The 24,036-nt window shown below is 32.5% G+C and overlaps 2 protein-coding genes and 1 long non-coding RNA gene across 5 annotated transcripts; 2 read left to right on the top strand and 1 right to left on the bottom strand.

Annotated features, from left to right (window-relative positions):
* Positions 1–2,165: 2,165 nt before the first annotated feature.
* LOC102586873 (TPR repeat-containing thioredoxin TTL1-like) lies at positions 2,166–5,312 on the bottom strand. The gene is made up of 7 exons (XM_006359988.1): positions 4,625–5,312; positions 3,796–3,991; positions 3,539–3,720; positions 3,133–3,466; positions 2,859–3,042; positions 2,678–2,784; positions 2,166–2,552 (listed from the first exon to the last, which is right to left on the bottom strand). The coding sequence occupies exons 1-7, from the start codon at positions 5,305–5,307 to the stop codon at positions 2,391–2,393; spliced, it is 1,848 nt and encodes a 615-aa protein (XP_006360050.1). The 5' UTR covers positions 5,308–5,312; the 3' UTR covers positions 2,166–2,390.
* Positions 5,313–8,683: 3,371 nt separating this feature from the next.
* On the top strand, positions 8,684–12,520 carry LOC102586540 (uncharacterized). Of its 3 annotated transcripts, none has more exons than XR_001475106.1 (5): positions 8,684–8,838; positions 9,679–9,958; positions 10,628–10,687; positions 10,816–11,121; positions 12,352–12,520. It is a non-coding gene; the product is annotated as an uncharacterized lncRNA (long non-coding RNA). The 3 variants fall into 3 exon arrangements; XR_001475105.1 differs by having other exon boundaries at positions 9,267–9,958; XR_368311.2 differs by lacking the exon at positions 8,684–8,838 and having other exon boundaries at positions 8,860–9,958.
* Positions 12,521–18,543: 6,023 nt separating this feature from the next.
* LOC102595487 (TPR repeat-containing thioredoxin TTL1-like) lies at positions 18,544–21,149 on the top strand. The gene is made up of 7 exons (XM_006360014.2): positions 18,544–19,236; positions 19,306–19,501; positions 19,567–19,748; positions 19,826–20,159; positions 20,243–20,447; positions 20,523–20,629; positions 20,735–21,149. Exons 1-7 carry the CDS (start codon positions 18,584–18,586, stop codon positions 20,885–20,887), a joined length of 1,830 nt encoding a protein of 609 aa, XP_006360076.1. The 5' UTR covers positions 18,544–18,583; the 3' UTR covers positions 20,888–21,149.
* Positions 21,150–24,036: the final 2,887 nt, after the last annotated feature.

Genomic DNA, 24,036 nt, shown 5'->3' with positions numbered 1-24,036 from the left:
AACTCACGCCATTAATAAGGTCGTAACAGACGTCCATGAAAAATTCAGCAAAACAAAGGATTATGTATCACAAAAACTCCATGAACTATAGCACACGAAAATTGGAAATTTTATTTTTCAGCGCTTTGGGGTTCGTTTGAACTTGAAAATGTGTCAGTTTACCCCTCGGGACCAACTCACACCATTAATAAGGTCGTAACAGGCGTCCATGAAAAATTTCATCCAAAAATAAGTCGAGATCACGTATCACCAAAAATTCATGGACTATAGCATACAAAAATCGATAAATTTGATTTTTTTTCCGTGTTAGGGCTCGTTTGACCTTGAAAATGCATATGTTTGTCCCTTGAGACCAATTCATACCATTAATAAAGTCATAACGAACGTCCATGAAATATTTCATCCAAAAATAAGTCAGGATCATCTATCACCAAAAATGATGGAATATAACACACGAAAATTAGTAAATTTGGTTTTTCCTGCATTGGAGCTCGTTTGAACTTGAAAATTCATTTCCCCTCTGACCAACTCACGCCATTTATAAGGTCGTAATGGACTTCCATGAAAATTTTCGGCCAAAAACAAGTTGGGATCATGTATTACCAAAAATTCATGGACTATAGCACACAAAAATCGATAAATTTGGTTGTTCCCATTTTGGGGGTCGTTTAAACTTGAAAATGGGTCTTATTTCCCCTCGGAACAAACTCACACCATCAATAAAGTCGTAACGGACGTCCATGAAAATTTCTAGCCAAGAACAAGTCGGGATCTGGTATCACCCAAAATCCATGGACTATAGCACACGAAAATTGGTAAATTTGGTTTTTCTCGCATTGAGGTTTGTTTGAACTTGAAAATGCATTTGTTTGCCCCTCGGGACCAACCCACACCATTAATAAGGTAGTAACGGACGTCCATGAAAAATTTGGCCAAAAAAGTCGGGATCACGTATCACCAAAAATCCATGGACTATGGCACACGAAAATTTATAAATTTGATTTTCCCACTTTGTGGCTAGTTTGAACTTGAAATTGCATTTGTTTACCCCTCGGGACCAACTCACGCCATTAATAAGGTCATAATGGGCGTCCATGAAAATTTTCGATCAAAAGCATATCGAAATCACGTATCACCAAAAATTCATGGACTATAACATACGAAAATCGGTGAATTTGGTTTTTCCCGCATTGGGGCTCGTTTGAACTTGAAAATATGTATGTTTACCCCTCGAGACAAACTCAAACCATTAATAAGATCGTAATGAATGTCCATAAAAAATATTAGCCAAAAACAAGTCGGGATCATGTATCACCAAAAATTCATCGATATAACACACGAAAAATGGATAAATCCCTATTTCCCGTTCTGGGCCTCGTTTGAACTTTAAAATACCGAGCGTGTTGATATGCCAACAATTGACAATCAATGTGGATGTCGAGGATTTAAATGTTAGTAATGTAGTCAAGCATTTGTCTAGTTTCCTTCACAAAATTAGTATTATTACTTTGTTGCTATCTTATTTCGTCGATTCTAGTATTACAAGTTGTTTCATTTGTTTCAGTTTATCATATAATTTGTTGTTAAAACTGTTCTCTTCTTCATTATTTTTGGTAGAAATTTTTCGCTATTGAATTTGCTTTACACGCTTGTTTTTAATCTTTTTTTTTACATGAGCCGAGGGTTCAACAAAAGCAGCCTCTTTGTCTTCACAAGATAGGGATAAGTCTGCATATATGTCGCCCTCTCCAAAATCTATTTGTGATATTATACTGTGCATATTGTTATTGTAATTACTAAAATTCTTTGAAAGTAACTTCTATTGTTCATCAAACATAAGTTAGTTTTGTCTATGAAACAAGAGTTTAGAATATTACAAAATTTCAAGTGTAACGTAATTTGTATGGTAGTGTGTCTTTCTATAGACTTTGTTGCCTCTCTTATTTTGGACCTTTTCTACACTGTTGTGTCCTTTTCCAAAACTGATATTCATTTGCCAAGATAGGATTGAGGGACCATAGAGTAACACAGTGAATATGTATACGTCGAAGAATAAACCCAGTGTAATTCCACATGAAGCAAGACAAATGAATAGGGAAAAATGACTACTTTTATTCACCAGACATCCACAATAGTAGTTTGTGTATACATCTTTATTATCTGACTCCAATTAGCACAGCTACTTTCTCTTCTTTCTAACTCTTCAGCTATATATTGCCGCAAAATCAACTCTATAATCTTCACTAATGCTAAAAATATCAAAAAGGTACGAATGGAAGAGTATCGGAGATGGGGAATGAATGCACGAGGGTAAAAAAGGAGACTAGACTTTCCTTCTGTAGACCACGAGCAACCATGGTTAAATGTCACATGTATATGTAAAATCCTTTCTAGATGGGATCGATGAAGGTGTTCTTAATCAACAACTCCAAAAAACCTGGAGTTGCGGTAACCGTATCCACCTTACGACTGCCATTCTTGTAAAGCTTAAATGTAGGTACTACTGTAATTTTCTCTGCTGTAGCGATTGCTGGGCTCTGTTTCACGTCCACCTTCAGTAGAAAACAGAAGAAAAAATCATTCCCCTGTTGTGCATTGTAAGAAATATAATAGCAGCTTAGAGTCTAGGTGTTCCCGTCTGCCTGAAAAACACGACGTGTTGCCTATGATTGTTTACCTTGAGAAAAATTACTGAACGATATTTGGCGCTCAAGGTATCCATGACTGAGGAGATCCACATGCATTCTGGGTTGGATAATTCATTAAAATGGACCACAGATGCACCTACAGTTTTCAACAGTAGTTGTTGAGTTATATAGTAAATGATATAACATATTGACTGATGCAGGAAAGCCTACCAGATGCAATCGCTGCCCGGAACTTCTCAAGATCTGAAACCAACTCCACCTTGCCATCACCTTCTCTGTGTGACTTCTTTAATTCAACTCGGGCATGGGATAAATTTTCAGCAACCTCTTCGTTATTTGGAAGTTCCTGCCGCAGAATCTCATAATCTCTCACAGCGTCAGCCCATCTTTCCAGCTATAATGCATTGCATATGATCAAATTTATGATTTTTGCAGCAATTATCTTATAGTAAACAGGAATTAAGATTTAAAGGTGGCATGTCACCTTGATATTTGAGGCAGCTTTTCGGAAAAGAGCTTTAGTATAATGTGGCCGGATAAGGAGAGCATGGTTGCTATCAGCCAGAGAGTTTTCCCACTCTCCAAGTTTAAACCAGCAATTTGCTCTATTGTAGTAGAGAACTGAATTTGAAGAATCAAGCAAGAGCCCTTCCCCATAAGCAGTACAAGCTTGTGCATATTTTTTAGAATTAAAATGCTCGTTGCCAAGAGTACGAGCTTTACCCACCAGCCTCATGCTTTTGAGTTTACCAGTAACTTCAGCACTTTGAAGATCAATTCGTGCAGCTCTTTCAATGGCAGTACACGCATCATCAAACCTGCAGATATTCATGATCAATATGGCTGAACCTCTTTTATTTCTATATATTACTGATAAGTGATAAACTCACTTTCCAAGAGTGCTGTCAATCTGAGCTTGGACAAAGTATACATATGCTTCAGAGAGCATTCCAAAAAATTTTGACTGGCATGCTGTGGCAGATGGCTCATACATCCTAGCTTTATAAATCCACAATTCAGCATCCTTTAATTGGTGTAGCTTCAAATGAGCCTCCGCTTGACATGCAAATAGCTGTGAATTCAATATCAGCACTTGAATTTTCATTCACCTATTAGTCACAGAATGTAACCACTAAAGATGCTTTACCTGAGGAGATGCATCAGCTCCAGAAGTAGTTGCTGCCTCAGCTTCTTTTAACATAGTCGTCCAATCTTCAAGTCTCCGGGCGTCAGTGCATTTGCTGATATGTTCCGCCACTGCCTGCAACTTCTGCAACGTGGCTTGATCTGGTTTCTGACCCAGGGAAAATAAGTGCTCCCTTGCATTTTCAACCTGTCCTAAACTGCAAGTTTTATAGGAATGAGATTGCGCTCAATCAAGAAAGTTTTACATTAGCAAATAACAAGGCCAGCAAAGATAAGCAAAATAACACATTTCCCGCGTAATATCTAAAATAACCTACAGAAAGTTCACCGCATTTTCAATATTGATGATCAACAATAAGCAAACGGGTATGTAGATTCTAAAGATTTGAACATTACATATCACTTGCCCAAGTAACAAAGATAATCAATTATCGTATTTAACACTTAATCTCCTATACAGCCTACATAAATTTCACCACATTTCCAAAATTTGTTAAACTGTTTCGCGAACACACACACAAGAGACTCTAAACGTTTGAACTGCCTATATCACTTACCTAAGTAGCACAGATAATCAAATATAGCACATTTAACACTTAATCTCCAATACAACCTACATAAATTTCACCACATTTCCAATATTCGTTTATAACTGATTCGCGAACACACACACACACACAGATTCTAAACAGTTGAACCTTTTATGTCACTTACCTAAGTGGCAAAGATAACCAAATATAGCACATTTAACACGTAATTTCCGATAAATTTCACCACAATTCGTTGATCACTATTCGCGAACACACACAAAAAAGATTCATTGCACTTACCAAAGTAACAAAGATCCCAAACGCTGGTGTGCTCGAACATATGTTGGAGATAATCTAATGGCTTCTTCACATTCCTTCACTGCTTCGATTATTCGCTTAAGACCCATTAACGCAGCAGCTCGATTACAATGAAATCTACCATCGCCCGGAGAAATTGCTATAGCTTTATCATAAAGACTCAACGCTTCTGCAAAATTACCCTTCTTGTAAATCTCATTCGCTTGTGTATTCAACTCCTCCGGATTATTTTTCGAACTGGAGGCAACACCACTGGATTCCGGCGAAGCACGACGGGTTTTCGGCATTGCACCACCAGGCATTATGCTTCCGTAGCCGTACATCCCGGGTATCATCTCATTGTCATTTAACACAGTCCTTTCAGGCTTACAACGCATCCCAGTTATCACGTTACCGGACGGGCAAATATTCCCGGCGGGAACTATTTTAATTTTCCGGGAACCCGAAGAAGTCGAAGAACTCACATTCCGACCAGATACCGATGCAGATGAACCCGAAGTGCTCCTTGTATTACTAGAACTCATTCGACTCCTCAATGTTGAAACAGGTGAACCCAGTCTCAGTACTCGAGGATCGTCTTCCTCAAACCTCATAGAATTTTTCATCTGATCAGCTAAAGAGCTTGAACCCTTTTCAGAATCACTCTTCTTTTTAGAACCCGACATTTTTTTTTGAACCTACTATGTTAGAGAATTGAAAACTGTAAATAACAACAAAATGGAAAAAATGGCTTTGAAGAAGAAGGACGGAGAAAAAAATGGGAGGAAAGAGAATCTCTCTAAAACCCCATAAATAATCTCCTCTTCTTCTATACAATTCAAGAAGGTGATTTTTGAACAAATGCACCAATGTATATATATCCCTTAGAACTTCAATTTTGAACTGGGTTTCTCTGTAATTGTAAAAATTGACTGAAACAACTTACAATGTTAGAGAATTGAAAACTGTAAATCAATCACCAACATGAAAATGGAAAAAAATGGCTTTGAAGACGAAAAACTGGGGGTGAAAAAAAGATGGGGATCTCGTGATTTCAATGGTAGAAACAAAGAACGAATGTCAGCTTTTTCTAGAGAGAGAAACAAGCGGTTTACAGAGAGCGGTTAACAGAGAGCTTGTATACTGTTACAGAGAGCTTGTTGAAGAAGAAGAAGGATGCGGAGAGGAGGAACTATTTATATACTATTACATATATTAAATTATTATTTTTAATTATGATGATTTTAATTAAAAAAATATTTTTTAAAGCTAATTATTTAGACATAATTATTAATTGATTAAGTTTTAGTTTGTCTCACCGTCTCTGTAAGCTTGTTCATATTTTTTGTTCTGAATCTGAGTAAATGAATAAGAGTCGCGATAAGGTGATAGTTAATTTCATATGACTGATTCAAAATTTGAGTAAAGAATGCGATAAGATCAGAGTTAGTTTTCATATTATCAGTTTTAAATAATCTGAGTAAAGAAGAAGGACCGTAATAAGATGACAGTTGGTTTTCACATTGTCGGTTTCGAGTTTGAGTAAAGAGAGCAGGATTGTGATAAGATGACAGTTGTCTTCAGATAACCGGTTTCAAACTCTGAGTGAAAAAAGTCTTCACATTATTGGCTCCAATTAAATCTGAGTAAAGAGAAGCGTAGCGACAAAGTGATAGTCAACGTAAAACTAATTGATCATGATGAATACAATTATTATGGCTATTGTCGAGACGTGCTCTTTTATGACGTATACGACGTTAAATTATACAGTGTTAAATAGTCAAATATAGTCTATGAGAATTTATTTACTCTATTTATGATGAATGATGATTCATATAGCCGATTTGAATTTTTACATTTGATTTGCTTAATTCCTTTATTACGAATAACTATTATCAATGGAGATAGATTTAAAAAAGGGAAAATGAATAAATATACCCTGAGCTATCGTAAATGGTATGCATACCTTTTGTCAAACTTTTGACACATTGGTGCCCCTGTCGTCCAAAAACTAGAGCATGTATACCCTTTATACTAACGGAACACGTGTCATAATCGTATCTACCGACCCGACATTTATTAAATATCGGATCGATGGATAAGATTGTGTCACGTGTCCCTATTTAGTCTTCCGTTAGAGTGAATGATATATATACTCTAGTTTTTGAATGACAAAGGCATCAATGTCCTAAATATGATGGAGGGTATGTGCATACCACTTGCGATATTTTGGAGGTATATTTATTATTTTTCCCTTAAAAAAAAGAGAGAAGAAGAAGAGATACGACAAACGATTGTAATAGTTAACTTAATCAATTTATAATGAATTTTCATAATATAATTATTATTGAGACATGTTCACTTTAAGGCATATTACAACAAATATTGAATTATTTTTTACAAACATAAATATTAGTAAGACGTGATAAACTAAGTAAACGTTACCATATGAGATGATTTTAAATAACAAAATATGATGATAAAAAAAATTATATAGTCCATCCAAACTTTTGGAAGACAAAGAAGTATTATTATTTTATTTTATTTGTCTTGACAGGAAAAGATAAAAAATAAAAATAAAAAGTAGCTACATATTTATATTCATATCAAAAATAACAAAATTCTACAAAATGATACTCGAGTTAAATCATAAAAGATACGTATGATTTATACATTAGCTCTCTAAGTATATCATGTTTTTATTTATTTAACTTATTTATTGAGAACATGAATTCATTAAGTTAAGTATCATATACTAATGGCATGTGTTAAAAATCTTTAATTATTAATTAATGGCGTGTTTAGAAGATGTTATTAAGTATCAAATATTAATTGATTTATATCAAGTTGTTGTTCTGTGATCAAAATATTAGAAAGTTCAAGCTATCAAAAAGAATATTCTATGAATTTGACATATATATCTGGTGATAGAAGTATCCTATATTACATTACGAAATGAACCTCGATCGTTGCATCTAATAAGATAGCAAATACCAATATTAGTCTGATTTGTTTTATTCGATCGATATCCGTATTAGAGCTCGACTAATCACGATTCATATTCAGTAGAAAACGCTCCCTATCAAACAAATTCTTAGCTATGACTCTTAGAGAGAAATAGCCTCATTCGCTACACTGCATATTTTTAGCAGTGGAATATGTTCCTTTTAAACCACCTCACGTTTAATAGAACTAATTCTGTTTTACCATAGCCATAAAATATTGAAAATTAATATAAAGAAAATATAAAAGTATTCACATTTAAAATTGGCACCAAAAAAAGAAAAAAAAATACCGTAAATAAATGATGAGATTCGTTTTTAGAGTGTTTTAGACGTAAAAGGTCATAAAAGATTAGTTGATAAAGAATGTATACTTATAATTGAAGTATAATTAGTTTATTATTAGTTTTTTTAATGACCATTTTATTAAGTATTAATTTTTAAAAGTCTTAATCAGTAAAATTGTAGTTAAAAATATTTTTGGTAACTTAAAATTTTTTGAAGACAAAATTTTAAAGTCTAATCAAGTGTCATGGTCAAACAAATATTTGAATATAAATTTTCAAAATCAATTAAATTTTATGGTCAAACACCTATTTGAAGATAAATTTTCAAAACCTCGAATTCTATTTGATTTTATGGTCAAATAGGAATTTGAATATAAAATTTTAAAATCTGATCAAATTTCATGGTCAAACATATTTTTGAAGATAATTTTTGAAATTAAATAAAAAATTTATAATCAAATGCTAACTTAGTTTAAATCATAAAATTCAAAAATAATCTAATTTTTTTTTATATTCAGTCAAACTAAGACAGATAAATTAAAATAGGCAAGATGATAAACATTGGTGGGTATATTTTGTGATTACAATAAACATTTGAAAATGAATATATATAAACCAACAAGATGGAGTACCAACACAGCTCTATAAAGTTGTACTAATAGTATAAAAAATTGTACTGTACCATTAAGCCCTATTCAATATTGAATAAACACGTGTCCTTCTACATGCTTTGGTTTTCAATTATTTGCTATGGTTGTTTCAATACATTTCGATTTTTCATTCTCATTCCTACTCTTGGCGGAGAAGTCGAAAAAGTGACTTAGAAATGAAGGTATTACATTTTCGGAGAGAAAGAGCAAATTGATGGAAAATTAGTCCCCCAACTGGAACATCAATTTGGTGATGAAATTTCTCATTTAAATTGGAGGTAATCTTTCAGTCTAATCGTAAATTCCTGTGTTTCACTCAAAGGTTAGTACTAAATATATCTGATAATCATTTTTGAAGATTTCCCTCCCCTTTTTTCTCCGCAATTTTATCCTATTGATAAGTTGGAGATTTGGCAACATTTTTACCTTTTTTTGATTCATTATTTTCTGGCATTCTCAGCTTATTTAACTAATTTTTGATTGATTAGAATCTGTTTCGTTCATTTGCATTCTCGATTTAGCTAAGTTATATTCAATTAATATGCATTTCTCCTGGTTCCATAGAGATAGAAGTGTGCAATGTGCGCTATTAGGACAGAGCTTATATGAGCATTTTTTTGTGTCTTTGTGCTCGACTCACTGGCTAAGATTGTGCATATACAAGGTCACCACACCTGTTTTGTTGAACCTCTATCCACATTCACAGGTACATCGAGTTTATTGTTAACTTGTTCCTCATAAGACTAGAAAAAGAGCTTGCTTGATCAGATTTCTCTTCAAGTGTTATAGCAGCTGCATCACAAGTTTGATGAAACTTTTCAAATATGATTGAATCCGCCAATGTTCTTTATTTGTTTCTAAAGTGAAGGCTGCAAAAGTTACCTGACCTGAAGGAGAAGTGAGTTTCTTTTCTGAAATATCATTATATGTTCACGTAGGAGAAGTAAACTATTGATGGTTGACTTGTGATTGGTGATAGTTCATAGTTCAGTGATGAAATTCAAATATCGAATACTTAAGCTGGGATTTTGATCATTGACTGTTTGTTTCTCATTTCTTGCACAATGATTGTTTGGTAGTTCCCTATTAATGAAATAATAGTGTATATGAACTTGCAGGGATTTTATTGTGAATTATAATCTTCCAAACTACTTATTTTGGCTTATCCGGGAGGTGATGGATAGATGTGAAAAAGGAAAGTTAGTGTATGACTCATGTTGGATGGAATTATCAATATTACAAACGGTTGCAAAACACTTTCAAAGTTATTCATTTATAATTATTTTTCACAATTATATCAAGTAAAAACATCTTTTGCTAAGTTTTTTTGGCAGAGTCCATGCAAACATGCCTTCGATTTAGATTGTGTCACGAGGAGTTCTCTCTGCTTACTGTAAGGTGCATATCCCGTTTCTCCATTTGTATGAGTACATTATTTTTTGTAGAACAATAATAACAATCAATACCATAGATCCATAACTATAAGTTGCTTATTAAAAATATAGCAATAACAGAAAAGGCAAGATTCTTACCTCTTCTTTGCCAACTACTACAGACATCTCCCATATTTGATTCATGTAATTGTACCCAAGGTCAGAAACAAATGTACAAAGAACTTGAAGAACCTAACAATACTCTTATTGTTATAAACTCTATTCTTCCCCCTATTACAAGTTCGATAGCACTACAAGAAAGAGCAAAATTGTATGATCATTTGAAGAAAATAAAATATGTAGCTTTTGAATTCTGCATAAAGGATTTGTTTTTATCACTCCAATGCTTCTATGAAAATTTTCTTACTAGGAGCACCGAGCACACTAAATCTCCATCCAAAGAAATAATAGTAATGAGAATCTTAGATGAATTGTCAATTTTCTATTCTTTGAAAAGTCTAATAATTTAAGTATTTAAGAATTTTAACAAGTTTATCCTCTCTTAAAATTTTGTTGAGGACTGTTTTAACAAAGAAAAGTCTCATTGACACCGCACCTTCTTTAATAATTCTGTTTGAGCATTAAAATGAAGATATTTTTTGGATGTTAATGGAAGTCTTTAACATCCTTGCAGAGTAATTACAGAAAGAAAGAGGCAATGTATTAAGAATGTATCCAGTGCCACTTCAATCAAGTAAGTTTCACTTTTTTCTGGTGATTATTTTTATTTTATTATGTTATATGTGGAATATGGATGGAGAGATTTTATATACACCCTCTTTTTATTTGTAGACATCTTAATATATCCAGCCATTTTTTCAGGAGTTTACTCTAACTACTACCATGTCATGGGAGATGAAAACTCACCAAGGATTTGATTCCTTTGTGATTCAAATATCTTTGGTATACTAACTAATTAGTACTGTTGGATATCCTTGATCACGTATAATTATGTTGTTGAGTGAGGCAAGTGATCAAGAAAAACAATCAAATTCCAGAAACAGAACAAGGAGGAGCAAAACCATGAAAAAGCTAAAAATCATTCAAATTCCAGAAACATAACAAGGAGGAGGAGGCCAAACCATGAAAAATGATTGATTTCAGATTCTCTAATTTTCAAGACTTAAGGTACAATTTCACATACCTTTTTCAGGCTTTTAAAACTGTAGGTCTCTTTTTCTTCAAAACGAACCATAGTGTTCTATTTTGAATGGTGTTGTTGTATTGTTTAGTAGTTATTCTTGGATAGAGGTTGCAGTTTTAGTATAAGATACAAAAAATTTAACATACTTCACCTGTAGATTCGACTTTTATGAGTGATCTAAATTTCTTCTGTTATTTTTGTATTGTCTGAATTGCAACTTTTGATATGATAGTGGCAAGCAATAACTCGACACCATATATAGTTTTATCATATACATAATAATAGCAGTTCTGGGACTGAGAGAATGATCATACAATAAGAGACTAATGATGGTTAGGAATGATTTGGTAATATTCTTTCCCTTGATGAAGTATTATGTGTGATTTTGACACACATAATATGTAATGAAGAAGGTTTTACATACTATGCGATCATGCATATGGGATAGGCTTTGCTTAAAAAAATTGTTGTTAAACTTGTCATTTATTGAATTGAAAATCTTAAGTGAAGAGTAGTAAACTTAAATGAAAGGATACAAACATAGCTATAACATGCTTTTATCTCTGTCATACACTCAAATTATTAATGTTAGAGGTAAGGCTAATGGTCTAACAGATCCATGTACTCCGTTCCTCTATATCATTGTTTTTAGTTTACTTAGTTGTCCATTGTCGTTTTATTAGATTCAGAAGCAACTATGTTTATGTGCAATAATTTAGTTTTACTTGGTTGTGCATTGTCAAATAGCATACTGAAATATATGATCTTTAGGAGGATAAGAAAAAAAATTGTCCATAATATCTTAAGACTGCTTCATGTTAAGGATAGTCAAAGAGGAAATAATGTGATTGAGATAACACATGTAATTTTATTTTTCCCTCTATTTTTTGTTAAGATAAATGGAAGTCCAGAGATAAATTCTTCCCTCCATATATCATTTTACTTGTCACCTAAAAATATATCACTTTCTTATGAATTTATCTTGAGTAGAGATTTTGGCTCAATTTTGCTGCTTAAACTCCAGCAAATGTGTACCTTTATAAGCTGTTTGTAGTGTAGATAGCAAGTCAAGTCGGTAAAGATGGAAGTTGGCTTTTAAAAGAACTCTACTTATTTTTATCACCTTGATATAAATAAATATGCAGTTTGCCCAAATAAGAAGTTGATATACTTAACAAGAATTTTTGGTGTGTGCACTTTCCAATAATTTGCAGGAAATAACAAATGGTAATGTCTGGGTACAGAAGAGTAGATATGTAGAAAATGTTGGAAATTTGATGCTCTCCAAAGTACATTAGATAGTCCAGATGTGTTGGTTGACACATTAATAGTAATGTCTGTAAATGCAGGTTGTTTCCAACAACTTTGAGCATTCTCCCTTTCTTACTTTTTGATTATTTCGTTTTGGTGTAAATTTGAGTCAATATTTTATGTGCTCTACCTTATCAATGATTTTGGAGTGAATAAATTTTATTTCCATACTTGATCATCCCTTTCGTTAATACATATACACAACTTGATTAAATTGTTTCTTTGCGATAAAAATAGCTGAATAATTTTCAGCATACTCTATTATTTATCGAGACCAAATCAACTATGTTGGACCCACGGGCCATGCCGTTCTAGTATACATATAAAAGAAAAAGGTTACCACATGTCACAAATTACACTTTCACCATTTTGTTTTGGGCCCACATGGTCATGTGGCATCCACATAGACTTTTATGCCCGTCCCGGCCCAATATAATATGTTTGTTTCACAAATAGTAAGAATATTTTTATTTCCTTTAAAAAGTAAACAATTATTTTCTTAAGGGAAAAGGGTCTGATATACCCCTTAACTTTGTCATTTAGAGCTGATATACCCCTCGTTATGAAAGTGGCTCATATATACCCCTACTTATACACAAATGGCTCACATATACCCCTTTCCTCTAACGGAAATGAAAAAAAATTAATTTTAGATTAATTTTTATATAAAAAAAATATAATCCCATATGAGTATATTTAATTCTCCTCAAACATATTTTTTTTTTACTTTTTTTTGTTTTAATGACTAATTTAGATTTATTATTTTGATGGTCAAATTTATTTATGTTTCACTAATATTCTTGTAAAACTTATTATAGATGACCAAATTTGTTTCTTCAAATACAAAAATTAAATTACAATATAGACAAAAAAAATAATTTTAAATTATAATATAGCCACAAAAAATTAGTTTTAAATTAAAAATAAAATAAGAATAAGAAACTCAAATAGTTATAATCAAAAAGTCAAAAAATAATTTATGTATGAAAAAGATTAAAATATATCTTGAACTTTGCTAGAAGAATCATCTATACCCCTAAATAATTTTTAAGAAAATTAAAAGTCAAAAATATAAATTTAAAAGTAATTTTTTCACTTCCGTTAAATGAAGGGTATATGTGAGCTCATTTTATAACGGTAGGGGTATATGTGAGCCGTTTGTATAACGGTAAGGGTATATATGAGCCACTTTCATAATAAGGGGCATATTAGCTCCAAATGACAAAGTTGAAGGGTATATCAGGTCCTTTTCCCTTTTCTTAATTATACGTTATAATAATAATAATAATAATAACACACTAGATGTAATTTCATAAAATGGAATATAGAGAGGGTATTGTACATAGACCTTATTTTTACCCTAAAAATATAGGTTGTTTCTAATAGAACATCAGCTTAAGAAAATATTAAAAATGATAAAGCATTATACACAATAAATAAATATATAATTAAAAGATAACCGAAGTACAAAATTGGCATATAATAATAGAAATCAAGGAACATGAAATTACATGAATAATACTACGACTACTCATATAGATAAACAAGACCATATTCTACTACCTACTAGGCTACTACCCTCCACTTTGGAGTATTTGTGCATCTCCTCTCTTTACATGTTCAATCACATCAGTCTCGCTTCTCGCATCTTTTCCTTCTCTAAAGCAACTTTCATGTTCTCTTGGATATCTTCATTTCTAATTCGATCTCTCCTAGTATGTCTACACATCCATCTCATCATCTTTATTTTCTGCAACTTTCGTCTAAGAGTTCTTAACTCGCTAACACTCTACTACAACATAATTGGTCTAACAACCATACTATAAAAACTTCCATAAGTTTTGATGACACTGCTTTATCTTATAAGGGTGAGCCTCTATTTCATCCAACCTACACCAATACGATGTCTGACATCATCGTAAATCTCCACATATATGAACTATGTTGCCTAGAGAAACTTTTTGATGACCTAACCAAGAATTACAATAATAACATACTGAATATGAATTCATAATTGAAGTATATGTGGAATATAGAGTATACATAGTTATTCTTATCTTATGTGAGGCAAAAATGTTGTTTTCGATAGATTTCCTGTTAAAGAAAAAATGAGGGCCTATTAAAAACAATATTTTTACCTCTAAAATAGGGATAATGTATGTGTACATTCAACCCTTTCTACGCTTCACTTTGTAGAATTACACTAATATGTTGTTTTTGTTCTTATTGCCTCTACTCAAGAAAAACATTTTCGAAATAAATTTGGAAAACACAAAAGCCAATAAAGCTCTGATAAAAACAACTTACATATTAAAAAGTATATTAACAATAAAATAGTGAAATAATCAAACAAAAAGAAATAAAGCACCATGAACTAATTGGACTAATTAAAAGTATGCATTGGAAGTAAAAATTGTTACTTATATTATATGCAACATGTTGCTATAAACAACATTTTTTTTGTTTTTTTTTCTAGTAGATAACAACAAAGATTCATGATGCAAAGGACAAATTCATAAAATGTTACTTCCTCGTTCAATAATAATTGTCCAGTATATCATTTTAAGATGTCCAATAATATTTGTCTACTTAATCAACAAATAAAATTGCACAATAATATAATGAGGAATGTTCTTAATTACTTAATCTATCAAAAACTAGTATTATACTCCTAATCATCCTTAATTATCCCATAAATATACTCTATATAGTAAATGTTTTTGTCATCACGGATCATTTGGTTTGTAGTAAATGTTTTTATCTTTACGCAAATTAGATGAGAATACTAATTAAATGAACCATAAAAATAGTAAGATAATTAAAGCGAAAGAAATATACTAACCTTTTCTTTTTTTACTTTTTATGAGTTAATCAATGATGACTTTTTGAAAGTATTTTGAAACAATAATTGAAATTTATTCCCTAGTTAGAAATGCCGTGATGCAAAGGGACAAATATTTTTCATAGGATGAAGAATATATAAAGTAGAAATTAATTAATGGAAAAATTGTTTGGAACTTTCTAATTATTGTTAATTAAAGAGTAATTATTAATGTAACAACTTGAAAAACAAAGAAATAATTAGGTTTTGTCTTAATCAAAACACTCACGAGAACTATCAAGAGAATGTAAACATTTTTGAATGAACAAAAAAGTCATTATAGTTTGGAGCGCACAAACTGTATCGTGCATTCTTAAGAAATTTAATTGTTTCATTATAATAAAATAACTTAAAACACTCGCAACGATTACCGGTGGCGGTGTTATATTATGCCTATATAGTTTGGAGAATTTAAGCTCATATAAAAGTAAATTCCTATATTTAGTAGTACCGTTTCAATTTTTTAAACTTTCCCTTTTGTCGAGATGATATATATTTAAATATTTTGATTTATTTTAGAACACAAATTTTCTTTTTAAAAAAATAATCTTTTATTCCTAAACTTTAAATTCAATGACATATAATCACATAAATTAAGACGAGAAGAGTATTAGTTAGTATGAAAGAATTCAACATACGTATATAAATTCAAAAAATTAGCAACGATAAATTTCCTTATCATAAAAAAGAAAAAGGAAAAAAAATTCAACATATGGCAACATTGCCATATGCTTCACTTTGGCAAAGGATAAACGAGTTTTCGAAAAGAAAATTAAAACTTATATTTTGCTAAAAATAAAATAAAATATATTACTGCAAATACTCTTAACATATGTGTCGTCTATTTTGGATTAATTTTGTACTCCCTTCGTTCTCATTTAGTTGCCACCATTTTTATTAGGTTTCACGTTTCTTATGAAACTAAGCAAATTAATCATTTTTATTAAGTTTCACATTCTCTAGAAGTCAAATTTTCAATAAATAAACATAAATTAGTTTATTTCTAATAAGAACGAGATATAAATAGAAACATAAAAAGTATGGTTTTTGTTTATTAGAAATCATTACAGATAAATTTTATGGGGAAAAAACTCAAATATGATGTCAACTTAAAAAAAAACGTATATATATAATTCGTTAAAAGTTTAGCCCGCAAAACCCCAATCACAATGATCAATCATTAGTTTGTCAGATTTTCCTCTGGCAAAACATGTTGATTGGCTCTTTTACTGTCACGACCCAACCCACTGGGCCGTGCGGGCACCCACTCTAACACCTAAGTAGGAGAATCTTCATACCCAACAATTAGAAGACATGCGGAAATTAAAGGAAACGAAGGCGAATTAAGGAAATTAATAATTACTCCAAATGAGAAAACAACTTTAATAACTATAGTTTTACAACCCCCAAGGACCTAGTCTGACAAGCACAAGAGCTACTAAGAACAATAACTGCTCTAAATAATCAAAAGACACAGCTTTCACCATGTGGAATGAAACGTCGAAGCTGCTGGAGGATTTCTTCGTCTTCACATAATGGAACATCATCATTAATCCTGCATCCAGACTATGTCAAAAAGACATACCAAGAGTAGTATCAGTACAACCACACGTACTGGTAGGCATCATCGGTCAATCCGACGCCCACCTCATAATATATATAAAAAAAAAAGGATCATGTCTGGACCGCTCTCTTCTCCACTCTCCAATTACCACCTATCTTCTTTCTACGAGATCGCTCTTCCTCAACGAGTCAAACCTATGCAATTATCTACACACTATACTGCACTCATATGTAAACTCCTAGATTTCACTTACACCTAACCTCATTAATCATGAACGTAATCATCCCAATATATGCACATCACGATATCAATATAACATGTTTCACCATACACATTTATCACAAGTAGTTGGCCCTCTCACGGGACCCAAAGTCAAACTGTTAGCATGTGGGAATGTGGCAATTCGATTCAATTTTTATGTCGAACGTGGCAATCGATCCCATAAGTTAGCATGCTGAAACGTGGCAATCCGATCCCAATCACACATCACAATCATAATAGCACATCAAGATCACACATTCAACATTTATGATCAATATTTTCACACGCGTACATATACAAGCATCACAATAACGAGAGAACAAGTATGTATCACACATTCGTAAAATCACACCCATCACCTACGAATTTCCCTTCAATTCTCTTCACACAATAGACCCAGATTCAGCCCTATTTCTTCACTAGGGTCACGATACTAGGGTCCTTAAACCGACTTGCAAATCCTTATCAAAGAATCACCACAATGGTTGAGAATTTGTATACTCCGAAATTATTCCCTTCTACCGGGTATCATAACAAGAAATTATATTCTAGAACGCACACAAGACCCTTGACTGGTTACCAAATCTCAACACGACACTAACCCCCAAAGACATTGAATTATAACACCCTTCCACGGGATTTTTGCTCGGTGCACAAAGGTCTACACACATCCCATACTATTGAATTCATATATTACATGGTAAGCACAGATTCACCACTACTCAAAGCATAAAACATAACCTACTTGGGCGCCAAGCAATTTTTAAGAAAAATATTATTTCATAAAGTTCAGGGTTAATGGGGCCCTCAAATTTTTCAATAGTATTTTATTTTTATAATCTTTAAACATTAAAAAAACACAGAATTGCTAGTTAAGTATGTATAGAGAAAATTTCTTTTTTTTTAAGGGAGAATTTATACTATTTGCTTACTTATTTTATTTGTAAATAATATATATTAATTTATATTAAAATCAATATTCAATAGTTAATAATTCATGTAATGTAATCTCTACCTAACTAAACCATGCATAACTAAACCCTACATAACTAAATTTTGCATAACTATATCCTACATAACTAATATTTGCATGACTTTAACCAGTAACCAAACGTCCCCTTAGAGGATCAAAGTTCGACCAATTAGGTTATAAATATTACACAAGTATACATCATTAATATGTTGTATTAACAATTTGCTAAAGTTTTGTTTGTAAAAATATTTAAATTAGATCAAATATACTAGTTTGAAATCTTCAAGCCTATGATTTGAACAAGTCATAAAAAAAAATAGTAGCCATATAAAAGCTAAATATTTTCCTATTAAAACCATAACTATGTAGTATAAAAAGACATCTTCTTCTATTTGAAACCTTCTACCATTGTTGAATTGTATAGAAAAAAAGAGGATATTTAAGAGAAATTCTGAAATGGGTTCTACTACCCCTTTAGCTGATCGGATGAAAAATTCTTTGAGGTTTGACGAAGCTAAGAGACATGACGATCCTCGAATACTCAAACTGGGTTCAACATTGAGGACTCGAATGAGTTGTAGTACTACAGGTTCATCGGGTCGGAGTGTGAGTTCTTCCGATACTAGAAAGTCGGGTTCGGGTTCGGGTTCGAGTTCATCTAGAGTTGAAATAGTTCCGGCCGGCAATATTTGCCCGTCCGGTAAGGTGATAACTGGGATGCGTAGTAAGCCTGTTAGGACTGTGTTAAGTGACAATGAGATGATACCCGGGATGTATGGGTACGGGAGCATAATGCCTGCCGGAGCTACTCCGAGAGCCCGTCGAGTTTCCGGTAGTGGTTCGCCGGAATCCAGTTGGAAAATTAATTCGGAAGAATTGAAGGTGAAAGGGAATGAGAATTACAAGAAGGGTAATTTTTTAGAAGCGTTGTATTTTTATGACAAAGCTATAGCAATTTCTCCGGGCGATGGAAGATTGCATTGTAATCGAGCTGCTGCGTTAATGGGTCTTAAGCGAATAACGGAAGCAGTGAAAGAATGTGAAGAAGCCATTAGATTAGCTCCAACATATGTTCGAGCACACCAGCGTTTAGGATCTTTGTTACTTATGTAAGTTTTTTTTCTCTACCCTGATTCTGAATTTGAATTATTGGCATTTACATAATAGCTTGTTTACAGTTTAGGACAGGTTGAAAATGCAAGGAAGTGTTTATTTTCGCTAGATCAGATACCAGAAGAAGCAGAGTTGCACAAGTTGGAAACAGTGGAGAACCATATCAATAAATGTAGTGAGGCTCGGAGACTTGGAGATTGGACGAGTGTGTTAAAAGAAGCTGAAGCAGCAACTAGTCGTGGAGCTGAGGCATCTGCTCAGGTAATTACGTACGTTGTGTGATGAAATGTTGGTACTGAATTTGTGATATTGAATTGATGATACAGCTATTTGCGTGTCAAGCGGAAGCTCATTTGAAGCTACATCAATTAACGGATGCTGAATTGTGGATGTATAAAGCTAGGATGTATGAGGCATCTGCGAGAGCATACAAGTCAAAACTTTTTGGGATGATATCTGAAGCATACATATTCTTTGTCCAAGCTCAGATTGAGAACACTCTTGGAAAGTGAGTTTATCACTTATTATTATTATAAGTACTGCATAGGTTTTTGTAATATACAAACCGATCATGAATATCTGCAGGTTTGATAATGCTTGTGCTGCGATTGAAAGAGCTGCACAAGTTGATCTTCAAAGTGCTGAAGTTATTGGTTTACTCAAAAACATGAGGCTGGTGGGGCGAGCTCGTTCTCTTGGAAACGAGTTATTTAAATCTGGAAGATATATAGAAGCTTGCAGTGCTTATGGGGAAGGGCTGTCGCGTGATTCTTTGAATTTGATTCTCTACTGCAATAGAGCAACTTGCTGGTATAAACTTGAACAGTGGGAAAAATCTTTGGATGATTGCAACCATGCTCTACTTATCCAGCCACATTATACTAAAGCTCTTTTTCAAAAAGCTGCCTCAAATGTCAAGGTGACATGCCACCTTTACATCTTACTATAAGACTTACTTTTACTGCAAAAATCATAATTTTGATTGTATGCAATGGATTATAGCTGGAAAGATGGGCTGACGCTGTGAGAGATTATGAGATTCTGCGGCAGGAACTTCCAAATGACAGAGAGCTTGCTGAATTTTTATTCCATTGCCGAGTTGAATTAAAGAAGTCACAAGGAGAAGATGTTCACAATATGACATTTGTTCGCAAGGTGGACTTGGTTTTGGATCTTGACAAGTTCCACACTGCAATTACATCATATGGTAGACTTTCCTGCATAGCTATCTTAACCTTCATTGCATCATTTACTATATAACTCTACTGTTGAAAAACTGCAGCTACATCTGTGATCCTTTTTAAAGAAGCATCCAACGAACAATGCAAGCAGATGTCCTTAGTAATGGATACCTTAAGCACCAAATATCGTTCAGTAAGTTTTCTCGAGGTAAACAATCATAGGCAACGTCATGCTATAATGATTTTACATGCATGCACAACAGGGGAATGAAGAAAACTCAATAGTAATGGTCTTTTGTTTTCTATACTGAAGGTGGACGTTGAACAAAGCCCAGCAATCGCTGCAGCAGAGAACATTACAACACTACCTACATTTAAGATGTACAGGTATGGCAGACTCGTGATGGAGTTGTATATCCCAAATCCAAAGGTGTTGGAGGATTTGATTAGGCATTACCGTCATTAGGAGCATAGTTGACATTTCATTGTGCTTCTCTTGCCATTCCAAATTGCCTGATGATTACTCTGAACACCCTCTTCGCTCCCATCTAGAAAGTATTTTTTTACATATACATGTGACATGGTTGTTGTGGTCTATAGAGGGAAAGTCTAGTCTCCTTTTTTACCCTCGAGTATTCATTCATTCATTCGTTCATTCATTCATTCCTCTTCCGACTTCTTTGTAGAGCTGATTTTACTGCAGCAATATATAGCTGAATAAGCATTCTATCAATAAAAGTTGTCAATTTTCACCTATTCATTGGTCTTGCTATATACTCAGTCCTCAACTTTATAATTGTTGTTTGCTTCTTGATACATTGATGTGAAACCTCAACTATGGTAATGTTTCAAATGGAGACTACGTTATGGGATTACATTGGATTTGTTGTTGTTGTTGTTGATCAACTGTACTATACGTTGACATTTTTTCTTCTTCGATGTATACATACACTGTGTATAACAATTGTATGGTCCCTCAATCCTATCTTGGATTTGTGGAGTGGCATTAGGGAGAGGAATATCTACAATTTTTTCGATAATTGTGGTGTTTGGATTAACTTATACACGATCGAAAACTAATTTAATAAATAATTGTTACATGAACCTAATAATATCATATTTCAAAGTCAAATATTTAGAACAACTTCACTTGATGTACCCCATCAATCCACTTGATATTAACATTTTAAATGAATAAACTTTTATCATAATCGATACACACTCAAACTGATCCGAATATTATTTTAATTAAAAAGAAGACAAAGTGGGGAAAAGGACATGACATTGTAGGAAGGTCCAAAATAAGAGAAGCAACAAAGTTTATAAATAAGTTGGTAGAAAAATTGGGATTTGTAATGGATAAAGAATAAAAAGACACTTTGCTGAATGACACTTCATAAGTCAGTGTCACTCACTATAGACAAAATTAACTTTATGTTCTATGGACAATAGAGGTTATTTGAAAGAATTTTAGTACTTTCTCCATTTTAAAAAAAATGATCTACTTTAATTTAGTACAAAATATGAGAAAATAAAAAAGATTTTTTAATTTTGTTATCCTAAATTAAAATTATGTCAAATATATTAAAATGTCCTTTAATCTTGTGATCTTAAATATGTCACATGGAAAGCTGAAATTAAAATATTGTTAAAAAAGGGAAAGGGACATTATGTCACGTGGAAAGTTGAAATTAAAATATTGTTAAAAAAGGGAAGGGGACATTCTTTTTGAAATGGAATAAATTGAAAGAAGATCATTCTTTTTTAAACGGAGGGAGTAATTAATTACAATAACAACTTATCTCATGTAATCTCATAAATAGATTTTGAAGAAGGCAGCGTATATGCAACATTATTTCTATATTTGCGAAAACAAAAAAGTTACTTTTGGTGGACCCTCAGTTCAAATAAAGAAGTATCGAAAAACAAGTGCAAATCCACTAGGGAAAAAAATCATGTTGAAAATAAAAGTGAAGAGAACAATTTTAACACCAAATAATACAATATCTAGAGTAAAGAAAACATGTGATACTAGAATTGAAGAAATAATATAGTAAGAAAATAATAATAATCATTTTGAAAAGGATACTAGGTAGACGCTTGACTACACTAAGGTGATGTCCTTGATATATCGCAGATGAGTCATGTCTTATCTAATCATCTTTTCGTAATACTTCTTCAACTTATCGTCGTCTCTTTTAATACACACTATCATCAACCGCTCACACCTTCTCTTAATCCCCAGAGTTTTGTAATTAAAGTCAAAAATTCAAAAATCACCCCTTGTGACATGTTCCTTTTTCTTTTTGCACTTTCTTGATTCAAAATATAAATTTACAATACAAACTCAAATTAATCCAGAAAAAAATGAGTCAATGGGATCAAATATCATTCAATATTGTAGCTAATGAATAGATCTACCTATCTATCAATCATCTTGGTTTACTTATAGACCTCTATATATATATAAACATGGAAGAGTCATGTCAAATAGCTACTAATCCCAATGCCATATTTTAGTCTATTTCCTATCCTCCTATTGTTAAAACAGTGGCACAGTGACCACTGTAAAATCTTAACGTGGCTGCATGACTCAGATACATCAGTAACATTTTGACTACCAATTTTTTATAGTATACTATTTGACGTGATATATAAACGTGTTATTTAAATTTAATTTTAATTGATATTTGTATTTTCTATTTTTGGATGAGCACAAGTACAGACTTAAAAACGTATAAAATTGAACGAGTAGATGTAGGTATCCTATATCACATAACACAAATTAATTCAAGTGTATTACACGTGAATTAACATGTAGGACAAGTGTATCTCGTGCACAAATATCTACTGAAACTAGGATAAAAGGTACATTTATGTATTGTGTGAAATATTTTGACTGTTGCATTGTATTACAATGTTTAAAGGATTATAATAAGGCTCTTCTGTAGTTTAAAAGTAATAGGATTCTCACATAGTTTCGAAGGTGAATAATATAAATAAATTAAATTAAATTCAAGAATACTAAAATCCCCACATAGTTAAAGTGTACAAATGAAAATTTCAAGTTTTATGCTTATATGTCCCTATAACAAAATACGGCCCTAAAGAAAACAGATCTCTTTGAATTTTTGTACTAAATAGTGAAATTGAGATCTTAAATATTTGAAATTTCTTAAATGAATTCTAATCCACAAGGACCATGATTGGAAATTGATTGATCATCTTTCTCCAAAGAAGAGTCGAAATAGAAACAACAAATTAGAGACCACTATTCAAAATCTTAGTGAAACGCTGAATTTCTTATTTCGAATTTGTTTTTTTTGAAAAAAATACCAATTGATTTAGAGGGCTTCTTCAAACAAGAAGGAACTGGGTAAACTATTCAATCTTTCACCTATACCAACAACAAACTTCAATGACTTTAAAACTGACAACTCTATGAAAGTAATACCCAAACAAAACTATATTCCCATTTTTTTAAACCCGAAACCTCGTGTTAAAGGACAAATAGATAGTTACCACCTCACTATTCCCTACCAAAGACAACTTCATTTGTCCTATTTCCTCGACTGAAATAGTTATAGTTTTGAGGTTCGTATTGTTTCTACAATG

Source organism: Solanum tuberosum, unplaced genomic scaffold, assembly GCF_000226075.1.
Source record: "Solanum tuberosum cultivar DM 1-3 516 R44 unplaced genomic scaffold, SolTub_3.0 scf00312, whole genome shotgun sequence".
Taxonomy (NCBI): domain Eukaryota; kingdom Viridiplantae; phylum Streptophyta; class Magnoliopsida; order Solanales; family Solanaceae; genus Solanum; species Solanum tuberosum.
Note: the sequence above shows the minus strand (reverse complement) of the source record. Positions and strands in the feature narration are given on the sequence as shown.

Bases quoted from the DNA above. Each gene is read 5' to 3' on its own strand.
- LOC102586873 (XM_006359988.1), bottom strand. From the start codon at position 5,307: ATGTCGGGTTCTAAAAAGAAGAGTGATTCTGAAAAGGGTTCAAGCTCT. The intron at 3,992-4,624 runs GTAAGTGCAATG...TAAAACTTGCAG, and splicing joins TTGGGATCTTTGTTACTTTG to TTTAGGACAGGTTGAAAATG. The intron at 2,785-2,858 runs GTAGGCTTTCCT...TGAAAACTGTAG, and splicing joins CCGGGCAGCGATTGCATCTG to GTGCATCTGTGGTCCATTTT.
- LOC102595487 (XM_006360014.2), top strand. From the start codon at position 18,584: ATGGGTTCTACTACCCCTTTAGCTGATCGGATGAAAAATTCTTTGAGG. The intron at 19,237-19,305 runs GTAAGTTTTTTT...GCTTGTTTACAG, and splicing joins TTAGGATCTTTGTTACTTAT to TTTAGGACAGGTTGAAAATG. The intron at 20,160-20,242 runs GTGACATGCCAC...AATGGATTATAG, and splicing joins AAGCTGCCTCAAATGTCAAG to CTGGAAAGATGGGCTGACGC.